Genomic DNA, 23,036 nt, shown 5'->3' on the forward strand with positions numbered 1-23,036 from the left:
ATAATCCACTCACACATGAAAACCTCTGCAGTCCTTGTGTATATATTTTACATTTAACTTAACATTTTTTTTCCAGAAGCCTAGTCCATGTTACTGCTTTCACTTCTGCATTCAGCACAGGCTTTTCTGGCTATCTTTTGCCCTGCTGCGTTGCCTCCCTGTCCAACTCCTTGAATTCCCTTTTCCTGGAGCTCTTCCAAATCCAGTGAGAAAGGATGCTTCTCTCCCTGCATTTTGTTGTGTTCTGAAAAAGAGGGATCGACACGCTCCATTGTCAAATTAAGGATGGGGGCACTGAATTCATAGAGAGACTCCACTGGTAAATGAAGCATGTTTATCTTGACGCACACTGATACTCGTACTGTTGTCAAAGGAGCACAGGAGCACACGTATCACAGAGGCAGCACTTCCACGTATGGCACTCTGAATTCATTTGCAAAGGCTATTCATACTCTTGGGATTTTCATACTGCCTGCAGAGGAGAGGAGCTGTGGCAGGGGAAGCTGTGGCCCGGCTCTATGCTGCTAGCCAGCCTCCATCTGGAAGGTTTGCAGATGCTGTCCTGTGCTCTTGCCACCTCACCACTGACACCTATGAAAGAAAATAGGCCAACCTGCAACTTACCTCCTAGGGTGGCAGAGATGAGGATGTGGGTGCCGTACTTTTTGATGATGGTATCAATGAACTGCTGTGTGGTGGGTCTCCTGCCCAGCAGGCGGATGCTCCTCTGAAACTCAGGCATCAGGGGCAGTGGGTTGTGGAGCAGGTCCCTCCGCTCGATGGCTGTGTTCCTCACCTTCCAACGGGCAAACTCCCTACACGACAACACAGGAACACAACAGGGGTGAGGCTGCGAGTCTAGGTGGGCAGGGATAACCATCAGGGGAAGGGAACAAGGGTGGTGAAGGGGACAATCCTGCTGGACAGCCCTGCATGGATACACACGTGAGGCCACGAGGCTAGACAGAAGGGGGAGAGGAAGGAAAAGAGGAAAAGCGAGACATTACTGCACAATAACAACACATCTTGAGGAGGAGGGTCTGGGCTAATGAGGAGGTAGCTTCAGGGTCTCCAGAGATGCCTTGTAAAGTGCTGCACACCTCTATGAAGGGAGCAGGCTATTCCTTTCACCCTCACACACATTGGAGTCTTATTTCATTCCTTAAAGCAGCAAATTCTGGTTCCTGTTAGAAAAAAAGCTATTTGACTAGATAGACTTTATGTCCAGTCCAGTGTGATTGCTGCTATGTCCTTATGTCTCTGTGTCCCCAAGTCTTCCTGCTAGTCAAAGCTCCTGCTTTTGCAAAACTCAGAACATCTTTATCTTTCAGCACTAGGTTGTACAGAAAAGATAATTTTGGAAAAAAAAAAAAAAAGAAAAGAAAAGAAAAAGAACAACTCTTGATAACCCTTCTAAAAGGATCAATTCAGATATGAGCAGAGGCCAGGATGAAAATGGAGGTTGTGTTTGTTTTACTTTCTTTATTTTATTTTATTTTATTGAAAACCCATAAAGTCATTTTAAAATCCTCTCTTTTAAACTGATAGCAACTGGAAAAAATAAATCTAATTGCAAAATTATTGCTAATTTGCAAAAGCAAATCCTTATTGTAGGTATCCATTTTGAAACAACAAAAAGGAAAGATATGGAGAAACCTTGCACACATGTGATCTAAAAATTGGGCCTCTAAAATATATCACCAGCTGAGCACCTAAAGAATGAGAAAACTATTAATGTCCTTTGAAAAATATCAAGAAGAGCCTTCTTAAAAGGAAAAGGTATTATTTATAACCACTCTCCTGTGATGCACATGCACTGTCTTAAACCGTCTTCCAGATAATTGAGTCACAGGCTTCTCTGTCCCTTTTCATTTACTTATTCCTGTAAATCAGATTTAAGAAAAAAAAAATCACTTAAATAATAGGAATGACAATATCTGGCAGTGACATGGCATTTTCTATCAATGTGTGTCAAGCAGAACTAGCAGTCCCACTTTGCTGGTAAAGAACCTGACATGGATGCAGATTTAGGAGATGCCAGTAAGTCTGTTGCAAAGCCAGGATCACAAGCCAAATCTCTTTGTTCTCAGGTTGGTTCTACACCCACTCTATTTTATGCCTGTTAGGTTATTTTACTTAATGCAATTATGCATATATTTATCTTGATTGCATCCCATCACAACTCCCCAGGCTGTCTAACAGCAGTAGCTTTCATTAAAATAACAAAATACCAGCCTTCTTTTTCAAAATGTCTCCTTACCCCAGAGCTATCCCCTCTCTGCAACCCCTAGGCTTTCACAAGCCAAATAAAAATCCCAAAACAGAACACCTCTTCTTACTATATCCTAAGAGTCATTAGTGTTAGACCTTGAAAACTGCAGAAACATTGGTCTTCTCCAGAAAAATCTCTGCGAAAGAGCCCCTCCTCCCCCCTCCCAAAAAACACACCAGGACTTTAGTACTAGGAAGGAAGAAGAGACGGATCATTGACTTCCAAGCTCTCCGTAGATGACAAGTACATTAGGAAGGTCCTTATATTTACTGTATGAGCATATTACAGTTAGAATATAGCTCTACTCTCCCAGAGTTGTGTAAAAGTCCAATACTTAGTATCTGTGGAAGATATACATTTGGGATTCTTATGGTTGCTTTGGAGAAGAGTTAGAGCCCTAAGAGTAAAGCCTATTTCTGACATGACAGAGAGAGGTTGCTGCAGCTCATTCATGGTTAAAGCAGTAATCTAAAACCTGGCTGGAGAATGAAATCACCTTTATATGAAGGTGGTACCTTTGCATGAATGATTCCTTCAGGTTAGAGCAGTTACACTACATGTAAAGATGCAGATCTGGATACTAAAGGACAGCCAATGTTACTATTGTGATGAAGGTTTTATAATAAATAGAGATACCCTTGTCCCTGTCATGAGGATCAAAGTGGGAAAAATGCCATCTGTGCTTCCTCTCCAAAGAAACAATTGTTGGCTCCTGTGAAACACAAGCACACTTCTGCTCCCAGATTGCTGCTTCCTGTAAGCATTATTAGTAAAGTCAGGAGGGGCTTCAGTCCTTCTGAGCCAGCACATTCCACAGAAAGGAGTGTGGAAATACTTCATATTCCTAGACAAGGTAGAGAGGATTTGCTTTTGTTGCTGTCAAGATATCTATTCCAAAGAAAAGACAATGGAGCTGAAACATGCAACTAAGTGATGCCCTATTGATAGATCAGAATCCCTACTGAAGGATGGATGGAGAGGGGCACAGTAACTAGTGATCATAGAATTGGTAAGGATGGAAGGGACCTCTGGAGATCATCTAGTCCAACACTCAAACGAGTGGCCCGTACAGGGATTGAACCACAACCTTGGCATTATTAGCACCAAGCTCTAACCAACTGAGCTAAACCTAACCCCAATACAGATGGGATCAAAGACTGCAAAGTAGTGGGCTATAAAGATGAGAGAAGATAGGAACGTAAAAATGACAATTTGGTAAATAATTTGTTCAAGGGGAGCCTGGGTTCATTTTATACATCAGGTCCAACGTTATGACACCACCAGCAGGAGGCAAAAGGAGGAGTTTAAAAGAAATTATTGCTCTATCTCCAATCTTGCCTGCTATCAAGGGAAAATTGCAGTTCCCATTCATATGGCAGACAAGCCCTTAGCAGAATCCACATTCACATCAAAAACATCATAGTGCAGGAGAGTTTTTCCACTTGGTCTTTCTGCACACAGTCCATCCCTAGAGTTTTCTGATCCTAAGGCATATCACTGAGGTAAAAGCCACAGTTCTATTATCCTCTCCAAATGCCTGGATGTGTGGCTTTCATAGCTGATGAGAAAAGCTGAGCAAATACTTTATGATGAATAATTTATACAACTTACTTAGATGTTTATCTTCTGCTCATAGAATATCCATGAGCGAGTTACAATTCCCTCTAATTTATGCATTATTTGAATTTACTTAGTGACATTTTTCAAGCTGTTTTTTATGTTTTGGTGTAGTATTTGGCAGGACTCTGTGTTTGTTGCTTGGTTGGGACTGGTCAAGCAAATGAGGTGATATTGTTTAGCTTGTTGATTAATGAGCAAAAATAGATGTCCACATTTAAAACTTGGCTTACCATATCTCAGAATATTGCACATTGAAAGCAATTGTATGAATACTAGCAATCTTTCATGCAACTCATAGAACTCCATGCTGTAGGATGCACCTGAGGCCAAGATCATGGTACAATTTTGAAAAATGGACTTGACATTAAAGAATATGGCTAATGAAATCACCTACAATTATTGAGGTGATAAAACAAAAATAAGAGATTTGCAAGGAATAGTATACCCTCTGCCTTAGGGGATGATCCAACCTGTAACGCTTGAAGTCTGTGAAGAAACATTTCCAACAGCAGGTTTTCTATTAACTTTCAATGCCAGACTTAATTGCATTTTCTGCAGAAGCAGCTACTATTGGCCAAAACTGAAGCCAGGGCACAGGACTAGATAAACATACTCCCATCTATTTGGCAACATAGAATTCGTGTATCCATGAATCACTGGAGGATCCATCAAGACCTTGGATTCATGGATGACACGTACAAAGCAGCACTGAATTTTTAATTTGCAGCAAATGTTCTCAGAAGCCATTTCAGTGATCATTGTTTCTCAGAAGCATCAGTGTCACCATAGTCTTAATGCCACTGGCTGGAAAGCACAGGTAAGGACTCCACCAGGCTCCAGGCACTCTATAAAAGAGAAAAAATGCACTGTTGTTTGCTAGTTTTCCAGGTGAAGAAATTGCAAAGAGTTGACCATGATTATGATGGTATTCCATGAGACAGCTGGGATTAGTACAGTCTTCTGGCCCTTAAGGGAAATCTCTAGCAAGGACTTGAATATCTGCCAGTGGGTAAGCTTTTAAGGGCTTCAGGAGGAAAGAGATAAACCTTTTAACAAGGAGAAGGAAGACTCTGTATCCCTGATGCAGAGACGGGATAAGGAGAAACTATGACCTAACGTCTGAGTAGGAGGGGAGGGGCACTTGTTTATGCTCTAATGTCTCGCCAGGGTAGACAGCCCATGCTAATGTAGAGTGTACACAGGAAAATGCCTGCCAGGTCAGTGGAGGGGAGTCTGCTATCTAATGCCTGATGGAAGCACTGAAGAGTCTACCCTCCTAATGGCCAGAAGGGGTTGGAAGTGTCTAGCTGCTAATGCCTAATGGGGGAAGGGAGCAAGAGGAAGAGATGATCTATGTACAGTAGAATCAGGGAGGCAAATAGGCCTGTTTCAGGCCTTCCTCTCTGTCACAGTAAGGGGATATATTTTATTTATATATGGCTGTATCTGTGAAAATACTTGCCCCTCCAGAGTTCGCGTTAATGAACTAGCCATCAAGGCCATGCATGTCTGAGACAGAGGGAGTCACTAGGGATGTCTCAGCACTCGTTAGCACTATGACACCTCCAGGGAACCACAAAAAAGGGGGGGGGGAAGGTGCTGAGGAGGGAGGAAATGTCAAAAGCCTGAGATGGGCACATTACCCAGACCCCTCACTGTACCAGCAGAGAGGCTAGGAGAGTCCAAGGGCATGAATATCTCTATCCAGGGAGAGAAGCCTGAAACAGAGAGGCCGTCGGAGCAAATTAAGTTCCCCATTTTCAAACAGCCAAGACAACCAAAGGATGTAAGTGAAGAAACAAGTTCAATAGAGACCTCAGGGGCCGTCGCTTGAAACCAAAGAGAGATTAAATGCATTAAACAATGAGCGAGACAGAGTCTGTTTGAAAAAAAAAGAAAAACAAAAAACAAAACAAAACAAAAACAGAGCAGGAAGACACTGAGCAAAGCCCAGAACTGTCATGCTAACTAGTACATCCCAGCACCTCCTGCTCCTTGGCTGCTGCATATGTCGCCTTCAGGGCCTGCAGGGCAGTTAGTATATCCCACGTACAGTGCACATTCAGTAAACAGACCCAGCTCCATGGACTAAAACCAACTCCCTAGGAACTGGGAAGGGTAAAGTCACCACCTTTTTTCTGCTCAGCAGTTCCTTATATTTTTTACAGATCATAACTCAAAAGCCATCAACTGCTCCCATAGGTGATGTGCAGACAGAGCCTTTACAAACACAGCAACACGCTCTTCAGTAACAGCAAGGTATAATCGCTGCTTATTGTCCACTACCTGGCATATTGCGTACATTATTGATTTGGTGTCAGCGAGATCCCAGGTCAGAGAGAGAACTCATTTCCAGAGCCTTCGTGTTCTCCTGGGTTTTGGATATATATGTAAGAGACAACTACCTAGATATGTCTCTGTCCCTTGTTTTCATCCAAGAACCTCACAACCATTTATAAAAGACATTTTTGGTCATCGCTATGTTGCAGAAAAGTATTACTAGCTGTTAGCATTAGTGTGAACTAAACCATAGAGGGATTTTAGACCTTGCCTAGGGTAGCACACAAGTATTGTGTTGGCATCAGGAACTGAGCCCAAAGTTCTCTAGAATCCTCCCTGATGCCCCTACAACAGATGTGTTTTTCTCAGTCTAATTGTCCCAGTCAGGGGTTGCACAAAGAAGTAGTTGCCTTTGGTCCCCAGGATGATAGAGCTTCCAGGTTACTGGAAGCTTCCACATTGCTGGGGGTTAGGTTTAGCTCAATTGGTTAGAGTGTGGTGCTAGTAATGCCAAGGTCACGGGTTCGATCCCTATATGGGCCACTCGCTTGAGGGTTGGACTGGATGATCTCCGGAGGTCCCTTCTACCCTTACTGATTCTATGATTGTATGTGCTACAGATACCGTGAGCCCTTAACTCTGCAAACAATGCCATGGGGGCAGGATACCAGCAGGAAAACAGCACTATAATCCGTGTTATTTGCTGCCAAATCTGGTTTATCGTGAATCTGTACTATGATACCTATGTACTATGGTATCTATGGTCATGATGGGATTGATGATTTTTTTATTTCTAGTCTGTGTCCTCAAAATCCCAAACAGGTCCAGGCTGAGCAGTACAATATTCCTTTAGGATTTTTTTCTGCAACCTGGCTTGTTCTCTGTCTAGGCCAGCATGAATAAGTCAGCCTTTAAAGCTGAGTTCTTAAAAAGGCCTGTAGGAATTTGGTTCCTGTGAGGGTTTGGCACTCATCCCCCTAATCTCTTTAAGAAAACTCCAGTTCATAGATTTAAATGAGTCCCAAATTAGACAGAGGATGAATCTCTGCCATAAGAAATAGAGAGAAAAAAAATCCAAAATCTAATTCCACAGAAGTATGAAAAGAAATCACTTAAGCTGAAAGTCTGACAGCATTTTACGTAACAACCAGGCAGGCTGATATATAACAGCTGGCAGGTGAATAAGATAGATTGACCTTTGATATATTGATAAAGTCTGTGCTGTCCACAGTAGTCTTATTTTTATAGAAGCATTTATGTGGGATACGACTGAATCCAAAGGAAAGGCCACTCAGTAGAATCATATGGCAAAAATAAAACAATGCTATTTGACTACTGAATACTTTTCCTCAGGGAAGAAAAAAAGTGTGTTTAGCCTTGGTTTTGCTCTCTGAAGCCTCAAGAACTCCCTCTTCTCCAGGCAATCACTTTAGCCCGTTAAATATTCTTAAAAAAAAAACCCAAAGTTTGCAAGAAGCAATAAGAAAGAAAATGATTTCAAAGTTAGGTGGATTTCATGTGACCTTGAAAGTATCTTTGTAAACAGATTGTTCTAGGACTGAATTAAAAACTAGTCAGATGAACATGATTCTGAGTCTTGTATTCTCTGTTAGGATGTGATTATGCCTGGGTCTCTTAGAAGGGGACATGTAACTGTTGGGTGCTAGGAAGACTGATTTGTTTTAAAAAAAGATGAATCTAGAATGAATTTATTACTATATGATCAAAGCAGAGGATTTCAGGATAGGTAAACACAAATTAAAAGACAAGTCATTAGATTTGGTCATTGCTAGACTTCCCATCTAATCATAGCTACCATTTTGGTCAGACAATCACAAGCAAACACATTGGACTAAGTTACTACCTCCTCAACTGAATTGTGTGACCTCCTAGTTAGATGTTTCTGCTCTTTCTGCTAGAATATGGTAACTTCTCATCTTCTCCAGCACAGAGAAACTCACCAGCTACCTTCACAGGTCATCTATTGATCTGTTCCCTTATTTCATGAGAGTCAGCTGGTACAGTTACCTTTCATCACACACATCATTTAATAGTACAAACTGCTTGTGGGACATTTTTTCCACTCAGCTTCCCCATAATGCTCTTTGTGCAGGTTTCATTGCAAAGAGCAAATACTTCGGGCACTAGACATGTCCTTTCCAACACCACTCTACTTAAGCCTCATTTACCCTGGAGACTTGTATTTAACTAGTTCCCATTACTGTTAACACCATTTCAACTGTTCTGGGCTGACGGCGTTTCTTCTGAGCCACTGCAATTTACATAGCGGTTGATGCTGGCCGCTAGAAGCCAGAGTGACATCTCTACAAGGGCTCCCAGCGTTGTTAGCACCACTGCAGCTTAACAAACATTAGCAACAGTAGTAAGTGTTCTGTTGTTTTCTTCCTAAAAACTTGCCTAACCTAGACATGATTTATTAAGCTACTGAGGTTGTTATTTGGCTGCCAGGTCCAATACTCTAAGCTCTGAAATGGATGCTATAGAGATACCTATTCCTTCACTGGAGATTATGATAAAAATCACAACAGATGTAGCCAGAACAATTCTTCACTAAAATATCTGAGCTAGCCTAGAGGAACTCATCTATGACCAGGCATTTGTAGGTCTATGACTACAAGGGCATTGATACTTCTTTTCGCAGCATGATGTCTTGGATCTGTGTTGCTTTGGCCTTGATCAGAACACAGGATCAAGTAGATCCTGGGAAGTCAACGAGCTGTCACAAACTTGTTTTAATTTTTGAGGCAACAGATGGTGAGGGAAACATCTGAGTCATTGATGGAGTTTTAGACAGTCTTGAGGGAACCTGGGACAATCAGTACTATTTTTGTTTGTCTTCTCCACGCTTCTTCTAATTCCCTTCTTCGTGTACACTCCTACACAAACATAAGATCCTGTCCAGACAGCTCGTAGTATAAAACAGCCAGTCAGATATGACAAGTTGGAAAGGAAGACACAGGGGATGGTGAGAGACTTGACTAATATTGTGTAGGAGCATGGGACATATAGACGGGAATAGGCCCTAAATTGTCAGTTGTATACTGTAACCACTTGTAAGAAGAAAAAGGGGACCTTACCATGATGAAGTGTTTGGACTCTAATAGATCAGAGGATTAAACTCATGAAGTCCCTTGAGATAAGTCTGCATGAAGTCCCCTCTCATATGGTTTAATAGAACTTGAAAATATAGAAGTCTATTATTTTGGAAAGCAAATGTGCAGTGGAAGACAGAGAGACAGATTTTAATTTATAGAGCACAGAACAGACCATCCAGGGGAGCATATGTTCACCCTCAATTGTGGTGAGCACACTCTACCCCATGTAGCCTCTCAACAAGCCAGGCCTGCCCTGCCCCAAAATTCACCATCTAAACTAGGTCACCATTGCCTACTAGCGTTCTTGTGAGCACAACAACATGAATCAAATGCTATAACAAGAACAGCTTCTTTAAATTACGTTGCATTAAATTACACTTGCTTCATTTCTGGAGATACAGGTGCTTGGACTGTGGTCTTTTTCCCCTAATTTTAGTTATCTCAGGCTGATAACCTCAGCCTGTGACACGACAGCCCCAAGGTTTGCTCTTTACTTATTATGAATTGCAGTAGACTCAAATGAAAAAACTGCGAGAAAGTGGAACTGAACCTTAATTTCTCATGTTACAAGCTAGGGTATCTGACTAATGCACTGCTGGTAACTTAAGCACAGCACTTGACAATACTGAGAGAGTAAGTATCAGAAATTTACCCTTGATTGCCTTTTTGCTCAAAAAGCACAGAATTTTCTGCCTTTCTGCTCAAAAAGCACAGAATTGTCTCCAACGCAGCATGCAACTGTGTTTCAAAACTTGAATTGTTGTTAGAAAAACAGAGCCATCATCACCCTCAGGTCAGTTGTGCTACTCACTTGGCAAAGGTTCAGATTCACTGTATCAGGAGGGAAAAAGAGCATTTTTAAATACAAAGCTCATCCTGTCTTTACAGCTCACATCCTGTCAGTTTTCTACATCCAACTGTGCCTCCCAAGGCAGCCATGGCAGAACTGCCTGGGCATGGCTCAGCAAGAGAAATGCACAGACTGGCAGTGGTGGCAGTACTGTCTCCTCTGCCACCCCCTCTTCCCCTGAGTCATCCTCAGCTGATGGAGAGACTAGCAGCCTTGTGAGGCAGGCAGTAGTGGGTGACTTGGACAGCCAGTAGGCAAAGCTACTTGTTTACGTGAAGAAAGCTGGGCTATGGGCCGGCTGAGGGGCTCTTGCCCAGGTTAAGTGAAGTGAAGGGGGTGTGTTGCCTCCCCTGCTTGGGAATATCCTTCAGATGGAAGGAAATGACCTGGGGGGTCCCCACAGAGGGGGATTTTCTAGGCTGTGGTAGAGAGTACTTAGGGAAATAATGACTTGCAGAGATGCAACAGGCTGGAGGGACTGATTGCTGTCTGCTCCTAAGGATGCATGGTCATCCAACACATGGTCACCAGCATCAGGATAACCCATGAGGTGTGAGAGGGACTCAATAGCTGGCATAGATAATCATAGAAAGGTAAGGTTGGGAGGGACCTCTTGAGATCATCTAGTCCAACCCTCAGCATAGCCCATATGGGGATTGAACCCGCAACTTTGGCATTAGCAGTGTCACGCGCTAACCAGCTGAGCTAAACCTCCTTCATTGCCTTTGCCATCACAAGTAAACTTGAACAAAACACTTGTGCCTATATATGTAAAGGAGTGAGTGAAACGGGTTTTGTCATAAAATAAAACTACCTTCCTTCCCACAAAGCCTCACATTGATCTTTGCTACATTATTCATGTAATATTTCAACATTATTTCTAACTAGTTTGTTTAGGAGAAAATGGTGGTTCCTTGTCATGGCTCCTCAGGACATCTATTTCTGTGCTTTGATTCTGAGCTCTGTGGCTCTGTATGACTTTAGTTTCCAAGCTGTGCTGTTCCAATCGGGCCAACTCATTAGGTATTCCTATGTCAACAGTAACATCCAGCAAGCCATGATATATACAGTGGCTATATACAGAGACTGTCACCTCCCAGCATAGCATTTAGATAGTAACTGGACCCGAAACTGCTATTAAAGGGTATAAAATGATATGTGAAGGTCTAAAAAATTGGGCTGCAGAGAATAGGTGCAGGAAAATTCAAGACATCCATAGTGAGAGATTTGTGTTTAGTTCAAGATCAAAAAACTGTCCCAAAAAGCCTGTGACATTTCAGAATTATAGTAAAATTGAAGAAAATTTCTCTAGGAAAAAGGTGACCCATTTCCTCAGACTACATCCTTCTTAAGCAAAAAAATGAACACAAGCAGTGAGAAAGCCTTGAATGTTCCCCTGTTGCTCCAAAATCTCATTTCAACAAAAATCAGTTTTGATGTATTTAATTTTCATTCCTAGTCATGCTATTTCAAACTCAGACATGTTTTGATGGAAGAAATAAAAAGACTACAATAAAATAAAAATTCACAAACTCTTCAAGAAAAGCAATCTTTTTGCATGCTGCAAAGTGGCCCGCAATAAAAAATACAACTATGCTTTCTGTGTAACATTTCATAAATGAAAAGCTTTATTTTTGTCCTGTCTCATCCACAGAACAGGGACTTGTGAACGTAGTTGCTTTGTTTTCTAGCATCTGTTTATGATGCTTTGGAGAAGTTGGTTATTCAGGCATGTGTTTAGCAATTTCCCAATCACAAGTCCTTCTCCCTTTAACTGTTACTCTGTGACTTTGATATATGAATCTCAAAGTACATTTTAAACAAGTGAGTCATCATGGATGGAGAAACTAAGGGAACGAGAGATGAACAACTTATCCAAATGAGTGATCCAGTATATAGCAGAGGTATGAACAGAATTAACCCAGACTAAGGCATCTCATCAGCAATGACAAAATTATAGTGCCTTAGGAAAGAGGAATACAGCTTGGACCTCGTAGCAGTGGCAACATGCAAACATAGCCCCACAAGAGCTATGGAGAATAGGAGAGGCAGGAAGTGAAGGTCTTTCTTAAAAAATACCACTCTATGTAGATTGCCAAATCCCAGTCCCAGTGGGGGGACACAAGAGCAAGTGGTTGAAAATCATGAACCTGAGTTGGAGTCCTGCCAAAAGAAGGGTGTTGGACTTGTTCTCTAGCAAATATGAGAGAGAGAGAGAAAGAGAGAGAGAGAGAGAGAGAGAGATCAAATGCACACACATGACATTTATCTTCTACAAGGTAATAAGACTCTGAAGGCTGGGAAATCAATCTAATGAAATGCAAACCACTTCCTTTGGGAAGGTTATGTTGATTGTCAACTCAGTTGTGTTCAAATTAGCAAACAAGAAGGTGCCAGATGTTCTAGGAGAGAAGGTTGTAGAACACTGAGGCCTCCAGCTACACTGATGTGTACCACCTCTAGTTGGGTCTGTCTGAATTCCTATGTTTTTATGAATATAATATGGTCAGATGATATAGGTGAGCTATTTTGGTACCTTTTGTAAAAAGGACCGCACCAAAGTGCTTCCATAGCTGACTGAGCCTCAAGCACACCTAGAATAGCCAATAAGGGTTGTTACACCAAAAACTGTAGCATGATGAAGAGCGCTCAATGGAAGGCCAGTACATGCAAAACACTAATTGCTCTGCGATGCATGCAGAACCACATAAGCACCTATCTACATGAATCACTTAATTTATCTACAAAGAAAAATCCGCATACATGCTAAGGTCTAGATGTAAAATTCAGGTCCTAGGGAAGTTAAGAGCAAAATCCCCTTGATGTCAGCACAGGCAGGATCCAGCTCGGCATACAAAGACAGTCTCAAAAGGCAGCTGGACTCCTGCAGCAAGTAGGGGGCTTTGGGAAGAGGGCTGGAGCTGATCCTCTCTGTTGAGGAGAGGGCACAATTATCTTCCCTGCATGCAGGGCTCTTCCCTGCATGCAGGGAGATGCAGTAAGGCCAGATGTGAAGAATTACAGCCCCACCTTTCAAATTATATAAGGAGGCAAGAGATGTTAGCTATGTGGGATGCTTTTTTGTTTGTTTATTTGCTTTTTTTTTTTTTTTTTTTTTGAGTTTAGTAGGGAGCTGCTTGAGGGAGAGAACTAGAGGGTGAAGGAGAAGTGTTCTTCAGCAAGGTCTCTTACCTGTTGGGTTTTCATTTTGGCTTGGCAGATACTTGCACTGTACCTTTTCTGCAGCTCAGAAATCCTCTACAGAGTTCAGGTGGGAGCTTCTAAAGGGTTAGTTCTTCCCATCTTTCTTGCACTACTTTCTTTCATGATAGATATTTTTTGTTCAAGTCAGACTCAAAATCTCTCTAAGGTATTGAAAGCCTCATCTAGGGGATCAGATGCTGCAGAAAGGCTAAGGAGGAGACCACCCTGCATGGATATTTCAGTGGGTAAGGCCTGAGCAATACAAAAGCCTATGTGTCAGCTAGAGCCGTATGGCTGAATAAGGGATTGTGTGCTATTGCGCCTCTGAGCCTGTGCTCGGAAATAACGAACTGGATCCCAGAATACTGAAACACATGCATGTAAATACATATTTATCTACTGAACAAAACAACAGTATCTGAAATGATTTTTATTTGCCTTTTGGGTTTTGAGGCTTTAAGGCTCATATTTTCAGGCTTTTCTTTGCAAGCTTAAAAGACAGACTATTCTTATTATTTTTTTAAATGCAGTTGAAAGCTATACAATTGCACGACTCAAATCTGGTGCACCTAGGAAAAAGGAGATGTACCCCATGTCTTACAAATTTGCAAAACCATCCATGAGTTCTGGTAGGGAACTGGTTCCAGTGTTTTGTGACACGAGCTGGAAACCACAAAACTCCTAGCATCTGTGCAAGTGTCAGGAAGAAGGGGGATAGGACAAAGACTGTTTCCTTGCAATGGGCTAGCTGTTGGTGTGCTGGGGTACAGTCCTGCCATTTGCTCACTCTCCTGAACCTCCTGCCGCTGACCAGAACCAGGACAAGAAGCTGGTGGAACCAAGATGCCAACTGGCACACTAGGATGCTTTCTAACACCCCCATCCCTAGTGAAGCCCTCCATTCTCTTCTTCTTCCTGCTCTTTGACAAAGTTGCTTCCCCTCTTCATGTTTTCCAGTTTCCACTCCTTTCCTTCCCCCCCAACTGTTACATCTTGCTAAATCTTACAGATTTAGAGTCCTTCAAGTCTCCTTATTACTGCAAGATGCAGATTGTGATGTAAACTTCAGCTTATTCAGGGCAGAGGCTGTCCCAAGCCATATGGGGGAAGAGAGTCACCCTAAAACTGCATATAGCAGGAAGAATCAATTATATGGCCCTGTGCAAGAGCATCACCCAGAGGCCTCCACAATAAGTGCATGTTTCTCCCACTCAAATGTCAGCCCTGTAGTAGCCTTATTTGTCCCTATTCTTTGCACTGTTACTTACCAAGTCCAGCTCTCAGCATATTTGCTGATCTCTAGATACAAGAAGCAGAGATCCATACTAAGGGGCCTTTTTCAGCTCTGATGCTGCTTCTATTTTAACTTAAAGCCACAGCATCCATTGACTCTCAATAGGAGAAATACTGGCTATTCGCATCTCCCTGAGCCACATCCCCCTGTCTGCAGGTCTCTCCTTGCTCCGCTTATCCCCGTGTTTAAACGGGCAGCTGGTGGTTGTATTTAAAGCCTCAATCTTCCTGGGCAGTGAACCATTACAAGCAGCGCACTCATCAGCAGTGCTGATTTTCTCTGACTGATTGTTTTCTGATTCTGTTTGGCATTTTATCCTGGCTGCATAGAAAACTTATTATAAAATCATGTTTATATTCCATAGATTATATCTGTGACTCACTCCAGCAGGAGTACGAAGCATGAGAAAGAAACTCAGAGGGGCATGGCCAGTGACAGGGGCCAAGCTGCAGGACAGTGACAGTGACAGTGTTTGCAGAGATTAATATAAGAGCCCCAGGTTATCTTGGGGGTAGTTTAGCTGTTCCACTTCTCCTGACTAGATCTGAGCCACATGCAGCAAAGAAATGCTCTAAACACAGATTAGCTTTATATTAGATGATTGCAACAGTCCCTGCTGCTATTAAAAACCTGTTAGTCTTTCCTCTGCATAGCCCTAGGCTAGATAAAGCCTGCCATCCGGCCATATTTGTAGCAAGTCCAACAACCTGTGGTAGAACTAGAGAGAATTACTATCAGGTTTTTGCTCATTATTCAGGTTCTGGGAGTACACAAGGTCTGGGAGATGCTGTCTGTAAAGAAGAGAGCTGTACCAATGGTTTAGAGCTGTAATCCTTCAAATGGCAGCATGATATATGATTCTGTGATGTTGAGCCCACAACATCCCAGAATGTGACATCCCAGAAGATGGGATGCCACAACCTTGTGCTGTGTTCCTCCAATTGTGGTACTAGGATGCTCTGCCCTTCCACCATCTTTAATGTCTACCCTGCCCCAATCTATTTCTCCTGAAACACTGCTGAGTGTGTAAAGACTGAGCCAAAAAAATAGTGTCCTGTGAGATCGGCTGGGTGTGGCAGAAGAGAAGATATTGTGTTGCATGGGGTGCAAAAGTAGACAAACCTTTTCTAGCAGTGCTTTATTTATCTTCCTCATGGTTGCCTTTTCTGAATGCCTCCTAGAAATGCACACAACAATATGACTAGGATCTGAGATGCGGCATTCAACCTTCCTTCCCTTGGCTTCTTTCCTGGGGAGAGCTAAACATGTAGACGAGTATTTTGTCAACTGCTCAACACAAACATTCCCAAAACAGCAAGGTGTCCGCAGGAAAAAGTGAGGAAGGAGTAAAGAGAAAGTATCACCTCTGGAGAAACAACTAGGCCTGTTGGAGAGGTGGAAAGATTACAGCCTTCTCCTCTCCAAAGTTGCTTCAGCTCTCCAGAGAGTGTGCGCTTGTACAGGGGGCTCCTGTATAACGCTCCTCTATTTCCCCCATCCGTGAGTACAGACAGATCTGCTAACTCCTTCCACCCACTTCCAATGCTCATGCAAGCGCTAGCGATATCCCCACCCTGTTCACACATTGTGGGTGCTGGTGGTGCAGGAGTCTTCACTTTGGTGGGGCTGGCCATCTGGAACAACCTTCATGTGTCTCTCCATCTCATTGACTCTTTGTTCCATTTCAATCTCAGCTAAAATATATCTTTTTCTCTCTCCTTCCTTGCCTATGACTCTCTTATTTTCTCCCTCATGCTATCTCTGCTGCTATTTATGATTTTTTTTTATCTGTAACTGTCCTATTTAATGTTGAAAAATGGTTGAGGTGGTGGGTTTTGTGAAAGATGTCGTAGAAAGTGAAGGGGTACTGTCATCTACCGATCACAGTAGAGCTGACTAACCACATCCCAGCATAATAGGAGATGGAAATTTCACCCAAGAGCCCTCGATATCCTTTTGCTGCCCAGTAAAGTCAGGATCACAGTTATGAATGAATGAATTCCTTTGAGAAATGTCAGGGAAATGCTTATGGAAATTTCTGACTAAAACAAGCAACTTTTAGGATCAAACGGGGAGCTCCAGTCCTAGCACTGACCTTTGAGTATTACTTACTCCAAAAAGGCTAGGTGCCCTCTCCTGGAGGAGCAGGCTGAGATATTACATGTGCTATGATATAGTCTAGTGAGACAGACTCCATCCAAGGTGGAATGTGCTTTCTGCAGTCCATGGACTCTACAATCTCACCATTTCTGGAAATTCTGAGATCTTCAGGAGCCAGACTACTCCCAGCAAAACAAGATGAGCCTGTGAGGCAGCTTCCTACACTGGGATTTTTTATCACATGAACGCCATGCTGCAGCTGGTTCTGGGAAGGCCTCTGCCCACACACTAAATAAATTCTGGTGTGGTGCACTGCTTCTCTATGGAAACCGTACCCTACATTTCTCTCTATAGGATTTTTCTCATTTCAGGCTCCATAATAAATTAACGAGAAGATGTTTTCTTTACGCCAACCATAGGAGAGACACTTTTCTGTACTCGATTAATCTTTAGTGATCTATATTAAATATTTATCTGAAGAAACGAGGCCTGTATTGCAGCAACATTTTCTATTATGAGACTTTATCGTATCAAAAGATATTTTTCTGGTGCTGACTTGTTCGTATATACACAGTCAGAATTTCCGATGGAAGGGCATCCTTTTTTTTTTCTTTCTATCCCAGTGACCTTTTCCCTCCATAACAAGCTGCTGATATGTTAGAATTTACTGGGTTATAAACATTTTTTATCGAGTAGGAGGAAGCTGGGTGATTTGGCATCAGTTTCCCTAATAAAACCCAAGGGAGAAGCTGTGATGTTTGACACCAATAAAGGCATGGAAGAAGCGGCAGTGTTCTGAGATGCTGGTCACGAATGACAATGGGACTCAGTGAGAGTGTCGATCACGTAGTTTCCCTCTGCTGAGGCACTTTTGGAAGGAGGCCAGCTATCTCGTACTGGAAAGGGAGGTGGGAAGGATGTGGTAAAGGGCTCCTCTGTTACCAGTGTTACCAAGAATGTGGGACCTGTTAAGGAGAGCAGGGAACTGGGATTCCTAAACCATCTTTTCCTGGAACTGGGAGATGAAGAGATACTGAATAGCTGAAATACCTAAGAAGGGATGAGGACCTTGGTGTTGGGTTCAGGTACTGGTTCTACAAGAATGCTGAGCACTCAAGACATGCTTTGGTCTTGAGTCAGTGATTGACTTTCCCTACCTGAGATTGACCTGATGTAGGCAGTAGATAATCAAAATTAAAACTATTTGTATCAATATAGTCACAAAAGGAAACCCAGCCACAGAGCTGTGCTTGTGGCAGCAGATGCTGAAGCACTATGCAGCAGAAAAGATGGTCCAAGTTCGCCAAAAGCTCACCGTCTAATACTTCTGCCTCACAAGGGAGCTGTGATTTAAACTGGTCAATAACTAACTCATTCCACAAAAGCCTGCATAAATCATATCATGACTGGATATACACACATTATAAATGTTTAGCTCTGATAATATATGACTGAGCTATTATTTTGACAAATATGCTAGTGAAAAATATATTTGATGAAGTGCATAATATTTTACTAATGATAAATTTATTCATTTGATACAAACAAACAAAAACCAGCCCTTTCCTGCTATCATAAGGAACCATAAGTAATGGCTGTGAAGAGCTTTGGGATCCCTGGATGATCTGTGCCTATTATTACTCTCTTTATCATTGTGTATTTCAAGTGATTTATTAACACAGATAATAAATCTATGACTTATGTTATAGCCAGCCTCATTTAAGATTGTGATAGTTGCTGTCCAAAAGCCCCAGATGTTTTAATGCCCACTAAAATCTACAGGAATTTGGCAGTTGGGCAGTTGAAAACCCTACAAAGTATTTAAATATCTTTTTAAAGCTTGGGCCAAGCTTCTTTAAATCATCATCTGCTTCTTCAATCTAGAGATAGGAGTGTTGTGGTTGGGAATAATTTTGGTAGGGCTAGTTACTAGAAGCAGGTAACCTGTAAGGCTTAGTTGAGCATTGCACTGGCTGTAGTTCTCCCTCTCCCTTTCTCTTAATTCTATTCAGAAATATAATTTCTGTGAGTTCACGGAGAAGATAAAGGACCTACAGAGCAAGAGCGTTTCCTCAGAGCTTTCCTGCAAAAGCAGGCTGATTGATTACAGACTGGAAGCTGCTCCAACTTCCCTTCCTAAATGAAAAATTGAGACCTCTTAAAAACTGAATAAAATATGCCATTCTAAGAAGGATTTCCACTGGCTCAAGCACAATAGGAGGCAGTGGTAAGTTGTTCAAAATTTCTGTGTGCACAGGCTAATCCTTTACTATTCAGTCCCTTTGCACTGTCCCTGTGGCACCTCATGGTAACTCATCTGTAATTGGTAAGGACTTTAACTGTGTGTCTCCAGACAAAGCTTAAATTGCTCACGTTCAGGTGAGCTGACTTCAGTTCTCGCTAGAACTGTCCAGGAGATTATTCCTTTTTTGTAGTTAGTTTCAGGGCTCCAGAATCTGACTTTGTTCCATGCTGGAAGAATCTGGAACAGCTTGTATTTTTTTTTCCACTAGGCAAAACTTTGTCAAAATGGCTCATTCCTTAGATCTCTGTCTTTCACTGTGGTCACTACTGGCCAGAGAGCCCAGGACTTCAAAAATATGTTGAAACCAATTCATCAGCTTGAAACACGAGTGATAACAAAATAAAACATTTTGAGGAAAATACTCTCTATCTTACTGAGATGATATTCTTACAACTTTGTCATTTGTCTCCCCATTCCCTTCTAGAGCTACCCCAGGTCTCCTCCTCTTTCAATATATGATCCTCATCTGTATGAGAGCATGTCCCACCCCAGTGGTACAAACACTTAAAAGACCCTGACAGGGGGCTGAGCAACTTGTTTTCCAGCTAGCGGACAGCGGCTGTGCTTCCAAGCTTTCCAAGGTTGATCCACAGTTGTATAGGAGACAATCACTGATGGAGCTGGTTTGTTCAAGTGGAGAGATAAAAGTATTGCGTTTTTTTTTTTTTTTAACTCTCCAGGAGTGAAAACATTAAGCCTGTTTTTATGACTCTCCTGCAAAAGAAAATGGAGTCCAAATACAGGCGGCCAGTGGCAGTTCTGTAAAGTTTTATGAATTTAACTTCTTCCTCATTCTTGATTCCTCCTTTGTCATGTACTAGAATAGCTGGTTGGAGTCTTTCCTGTCCCTGCTATAGAGCTATTTCATAAGAAAGTATTTTCAGATCTTTTATCCACCAAGGGCTGTGCGGGATACTCCAGCTAGCCTATGCTGAAGCTATATGCAGCAGAAAAGATGGTCTAAGTTCACCAAAAGCTCTCAATTTCTGAGTGCCTCTCAAATAATGATCATGCATATAGTATACACAGAGGCATGTATGAGATTTGTGAACAGCCATGAGCATGGTGTGCTCTGCTACCTTCCTACCTTTTCAGCATGAATAACCTATAAACTCAATATGGACAGCCTGAGTAAATAATACATCTGTGGAAGGCAACTCCATCATATATAGTGGTGGTGACTACTCCCTTTCATCTTATCATGGGAATGTTCCTGTCTTTGTAGGGTCTGTGCAAATGCTCCAGGAATAAAGTGCCCATAGCTGGTGCTTATGCTTTCTAGAATCATTAGAACAGGTCGTTGCATTATCCAAATGGTTTTCTCCCCCTTCAGATCAATTAAGATCATCTGAGATTATCAAATAATTAGCAAAACGTCAGCTCTGATGTTACTAACATAGTTATATGTGTTTGTTCAGTGTGCAATCTCACAGCAAAATGGAAGACTCTAGAATGTATTTCTCTTCGGGTTTGCAGTGCTATTGCTCTGTGACTTGCTTTCCCTGCTTATGCATGCTGACAAGGTTTACTACTATGAATCACCCCACAAAACTACCTTCAAACTCAAATTTAATAACCTAAGCTTTATGAAGATCAATATTATGGCTATTCTTATTCATACGATTAGCACTAATATCATTTGGGGAAATATTTGTGCTGCAGTAGTGACTAGAGACCTGGATTAGGAGGAGATCTGCATGATCTATACAGAAGACAAGACACTGTTCTTTCCAGCTGTGTACTGAAGTGCAATATTCAATCTCCGAGTCTCTATGGGTTTGGATAGTTTATGTAAGTTATCTAATAAGATAACAAACTAGCCTTACAATCCCTACAGCCATATTGCTAACTATTTGAAAATCATGAGTCAGGCTCCAAAAAAGAATTAAGAGATTGGTTTTAAAATTCATGAGACTTTTAAAATCTGATAAACTTTAAGATTTTTTTTTCCTTTTTTTGCCTTCTGCTTTTTGACTATGTAGGAGTCATATTATGAAGTTTTCCTCTGGAATTATGAGTGCCATAAACTTACTTTAAAAATTGAGTTGAGACTCTTACATAATCATAGGACACTAAAAGTGGGGGCTTTGAAGACACACTAAATAGTCTTGAGATACAGTTAATCATGTGACTTGGCAACACTCAACTACGGAATTGGTATGGCACAGATTTCAAATATCAAATACTCCCAAGAAACAGTCGGGAGTCCTTTGGCAGGTGGGGGAGAAATCTGAGACTTTTGCAGTCTGCTCATGATGAGGGGGAGGGAAAGGGGGGAAGGGAGACAGAAAGCAAGGAGAATATTTTCGTCTGATAGAGACTCTTCATTTAGCTTTAACTAGGGATGAAGCAACCTTATTTTCTTTCTTCTTGTCTCTCCCACTTGCTCTTAACCAAGCTCTCTTATCCAGGCTGTGTGGCTGGACTCCCCACGGAGAACCCCAGACATTTGGAGGGCAGTAAAAAGTAACCTTCTTTCTACTTTTTTTTTTTTTCTCAAGAACTGGAAGCTAACACTGAAATATTTAATGCTCAATGCTCAATAGGCAGGTTTTCATTTGCCGAAAAGGAAAGAAAGAATATGAAGGAAAGGGGAGAAAAACAAAGCTGGGCTGGGTTATATGGACAACGAAAACAATTTTGCTCTCCTGATAATGCTCATTTTCATCTAGTCCTTTCTTCCACCCCCAAGTAGCTGTCGGGAGGTAATATTGTTCATTGGTCGGAGTGTTTGTGTTCTTGTCTGGATTGAATCCCCTGAGTAGATTGCCACTGTCAGCTACTGAAATCAGTGCTTAAACTCAATCTGTGCTCCAGGAACTCTCAAGATGAGACCAGCCAGTGACTAACAGTCCATGAAACCATTGCTTGCAGCTTGCAAGGGGCACTTTTATTTTGGAAACTAGAAGATCTCTAGCCATGTCAGCACAAGTCTCAGTGTCTGGAGGCTTGTAAGAGCTATCGTTAAGCCAGTCAGAGCCAAAAGAGAGGTGCCAGCTATGAATTACAATGGAACAGCTATTCCATTGATTCTTCTTGATACTCATTCATGGGAACGAGCAGTTATTGCAATATCAGGTATATCTGAGTCTCCAGTTCAGTCTCTGATGTGTTGGCTGAGAGTGTAGCCATCAAATAAAGTTCTTCTTCCATGAACCTTGCCAAAGGCATATTCCTATGAGCTGGAGAGCATCCAGAGGTTTCTCTTTAAGTGGCCTCCTCTGAGATGTCTAATTGCTCCCTGCCTTTGCTGAAATTGTTGGCTGACAGAAAGCACACCTACGGCACCATGGACTTTCTGACCAGAAAGTGTGGAACATTGGAACATTTTATATTATTATTTACATTGTTATACAGGCATAATAAAGAAGTCCCTTAAATCTGTGGGTGAGGAACTCTAAGAGGAAAAAAAAAAAAAAAAAAAAAAAAAAGCAAAAAAGCAAAAAAGAAAAAAAAGAAAAAGAAATAAAAAAAACCCTCCTGTAGTAAGCCTGGAGCAGAGGATTTCCACACTGCCGCTTGCTATGCCGCATAGGCAAAGTTTTGCCTGTGGGAACATAGTGGCAGTCAACTAGCTCTCACCATCTCTAGGTGATTTCTGTGCACGAGCAGAAGCTGTGTTAGCATTTGGTCCAGTAAGACTCTGTATGAGCTATGCACAGCAAGGGAGGGCATTCTGGTATAATTTTACCGCAGCGAAGTTTTTTGGGAGACTCTCCCTTCCTCAGATATAAAGGCAAATTCCCATTGCAAACAGAAGCACAAGAAGGCCTGATCTGGTTGAGAATTTGTTTTCATGGCTCCTTCTCCCAACTGCTTATCCCTCTACTGGGAGCTGTCTGCACATTAAAGCAGTTCTTGGTTGCACACAGGTCATGTTTCCAAGCTTTCCTTTGCAGCCATAAGAGCTAGAGACTCTTCCCTCCCTCCCCTCTCTCCTTTCTTAATTAAAGCTCAGATTCTGATGTCACCACATGAGTGGAGGAGCAGGGCCC

At 42.0% G+C, this 23,036-nt stretch overlaps 1 protein-coding gene across 1 annotated transcript in view; it reads right to left on the reverse strand.

Moving 5' to 3' along the window:
• BRINP1 (BMP/retinoic acid inducible neural specific 1) overlaps nucleotides 1-23,036 on the reverse strand; it is an 89,016-nt gene that overhangs the window by 27,187 nt on the left and 38,793 nt on the right. The window contains exon 3 of the mRNA XM_062590977.1: nucleotides 625-815. Within this exon, the coding sequence (XP_062446961.1) occupies nucleotides 625-815 (191 nt within the window). The remainder of the gene's footprint in view (nucleotides 1-624; nucleotides 816-23,036) is intronic.

Source organism: Rhea pennata, chromosome 18 (assembly GCF_028389875.1).
Source record: "Rhea pennata isolate bPtePen1 chromosome 18, bPtePen1.pri, whole genome shotgun sequence".
Taxonomy (NCBI): Eukaryota; Metazoa; Chordata; class Aves; order Rheiformes; family Rheidae; genus Rhea; species Rhea pennata.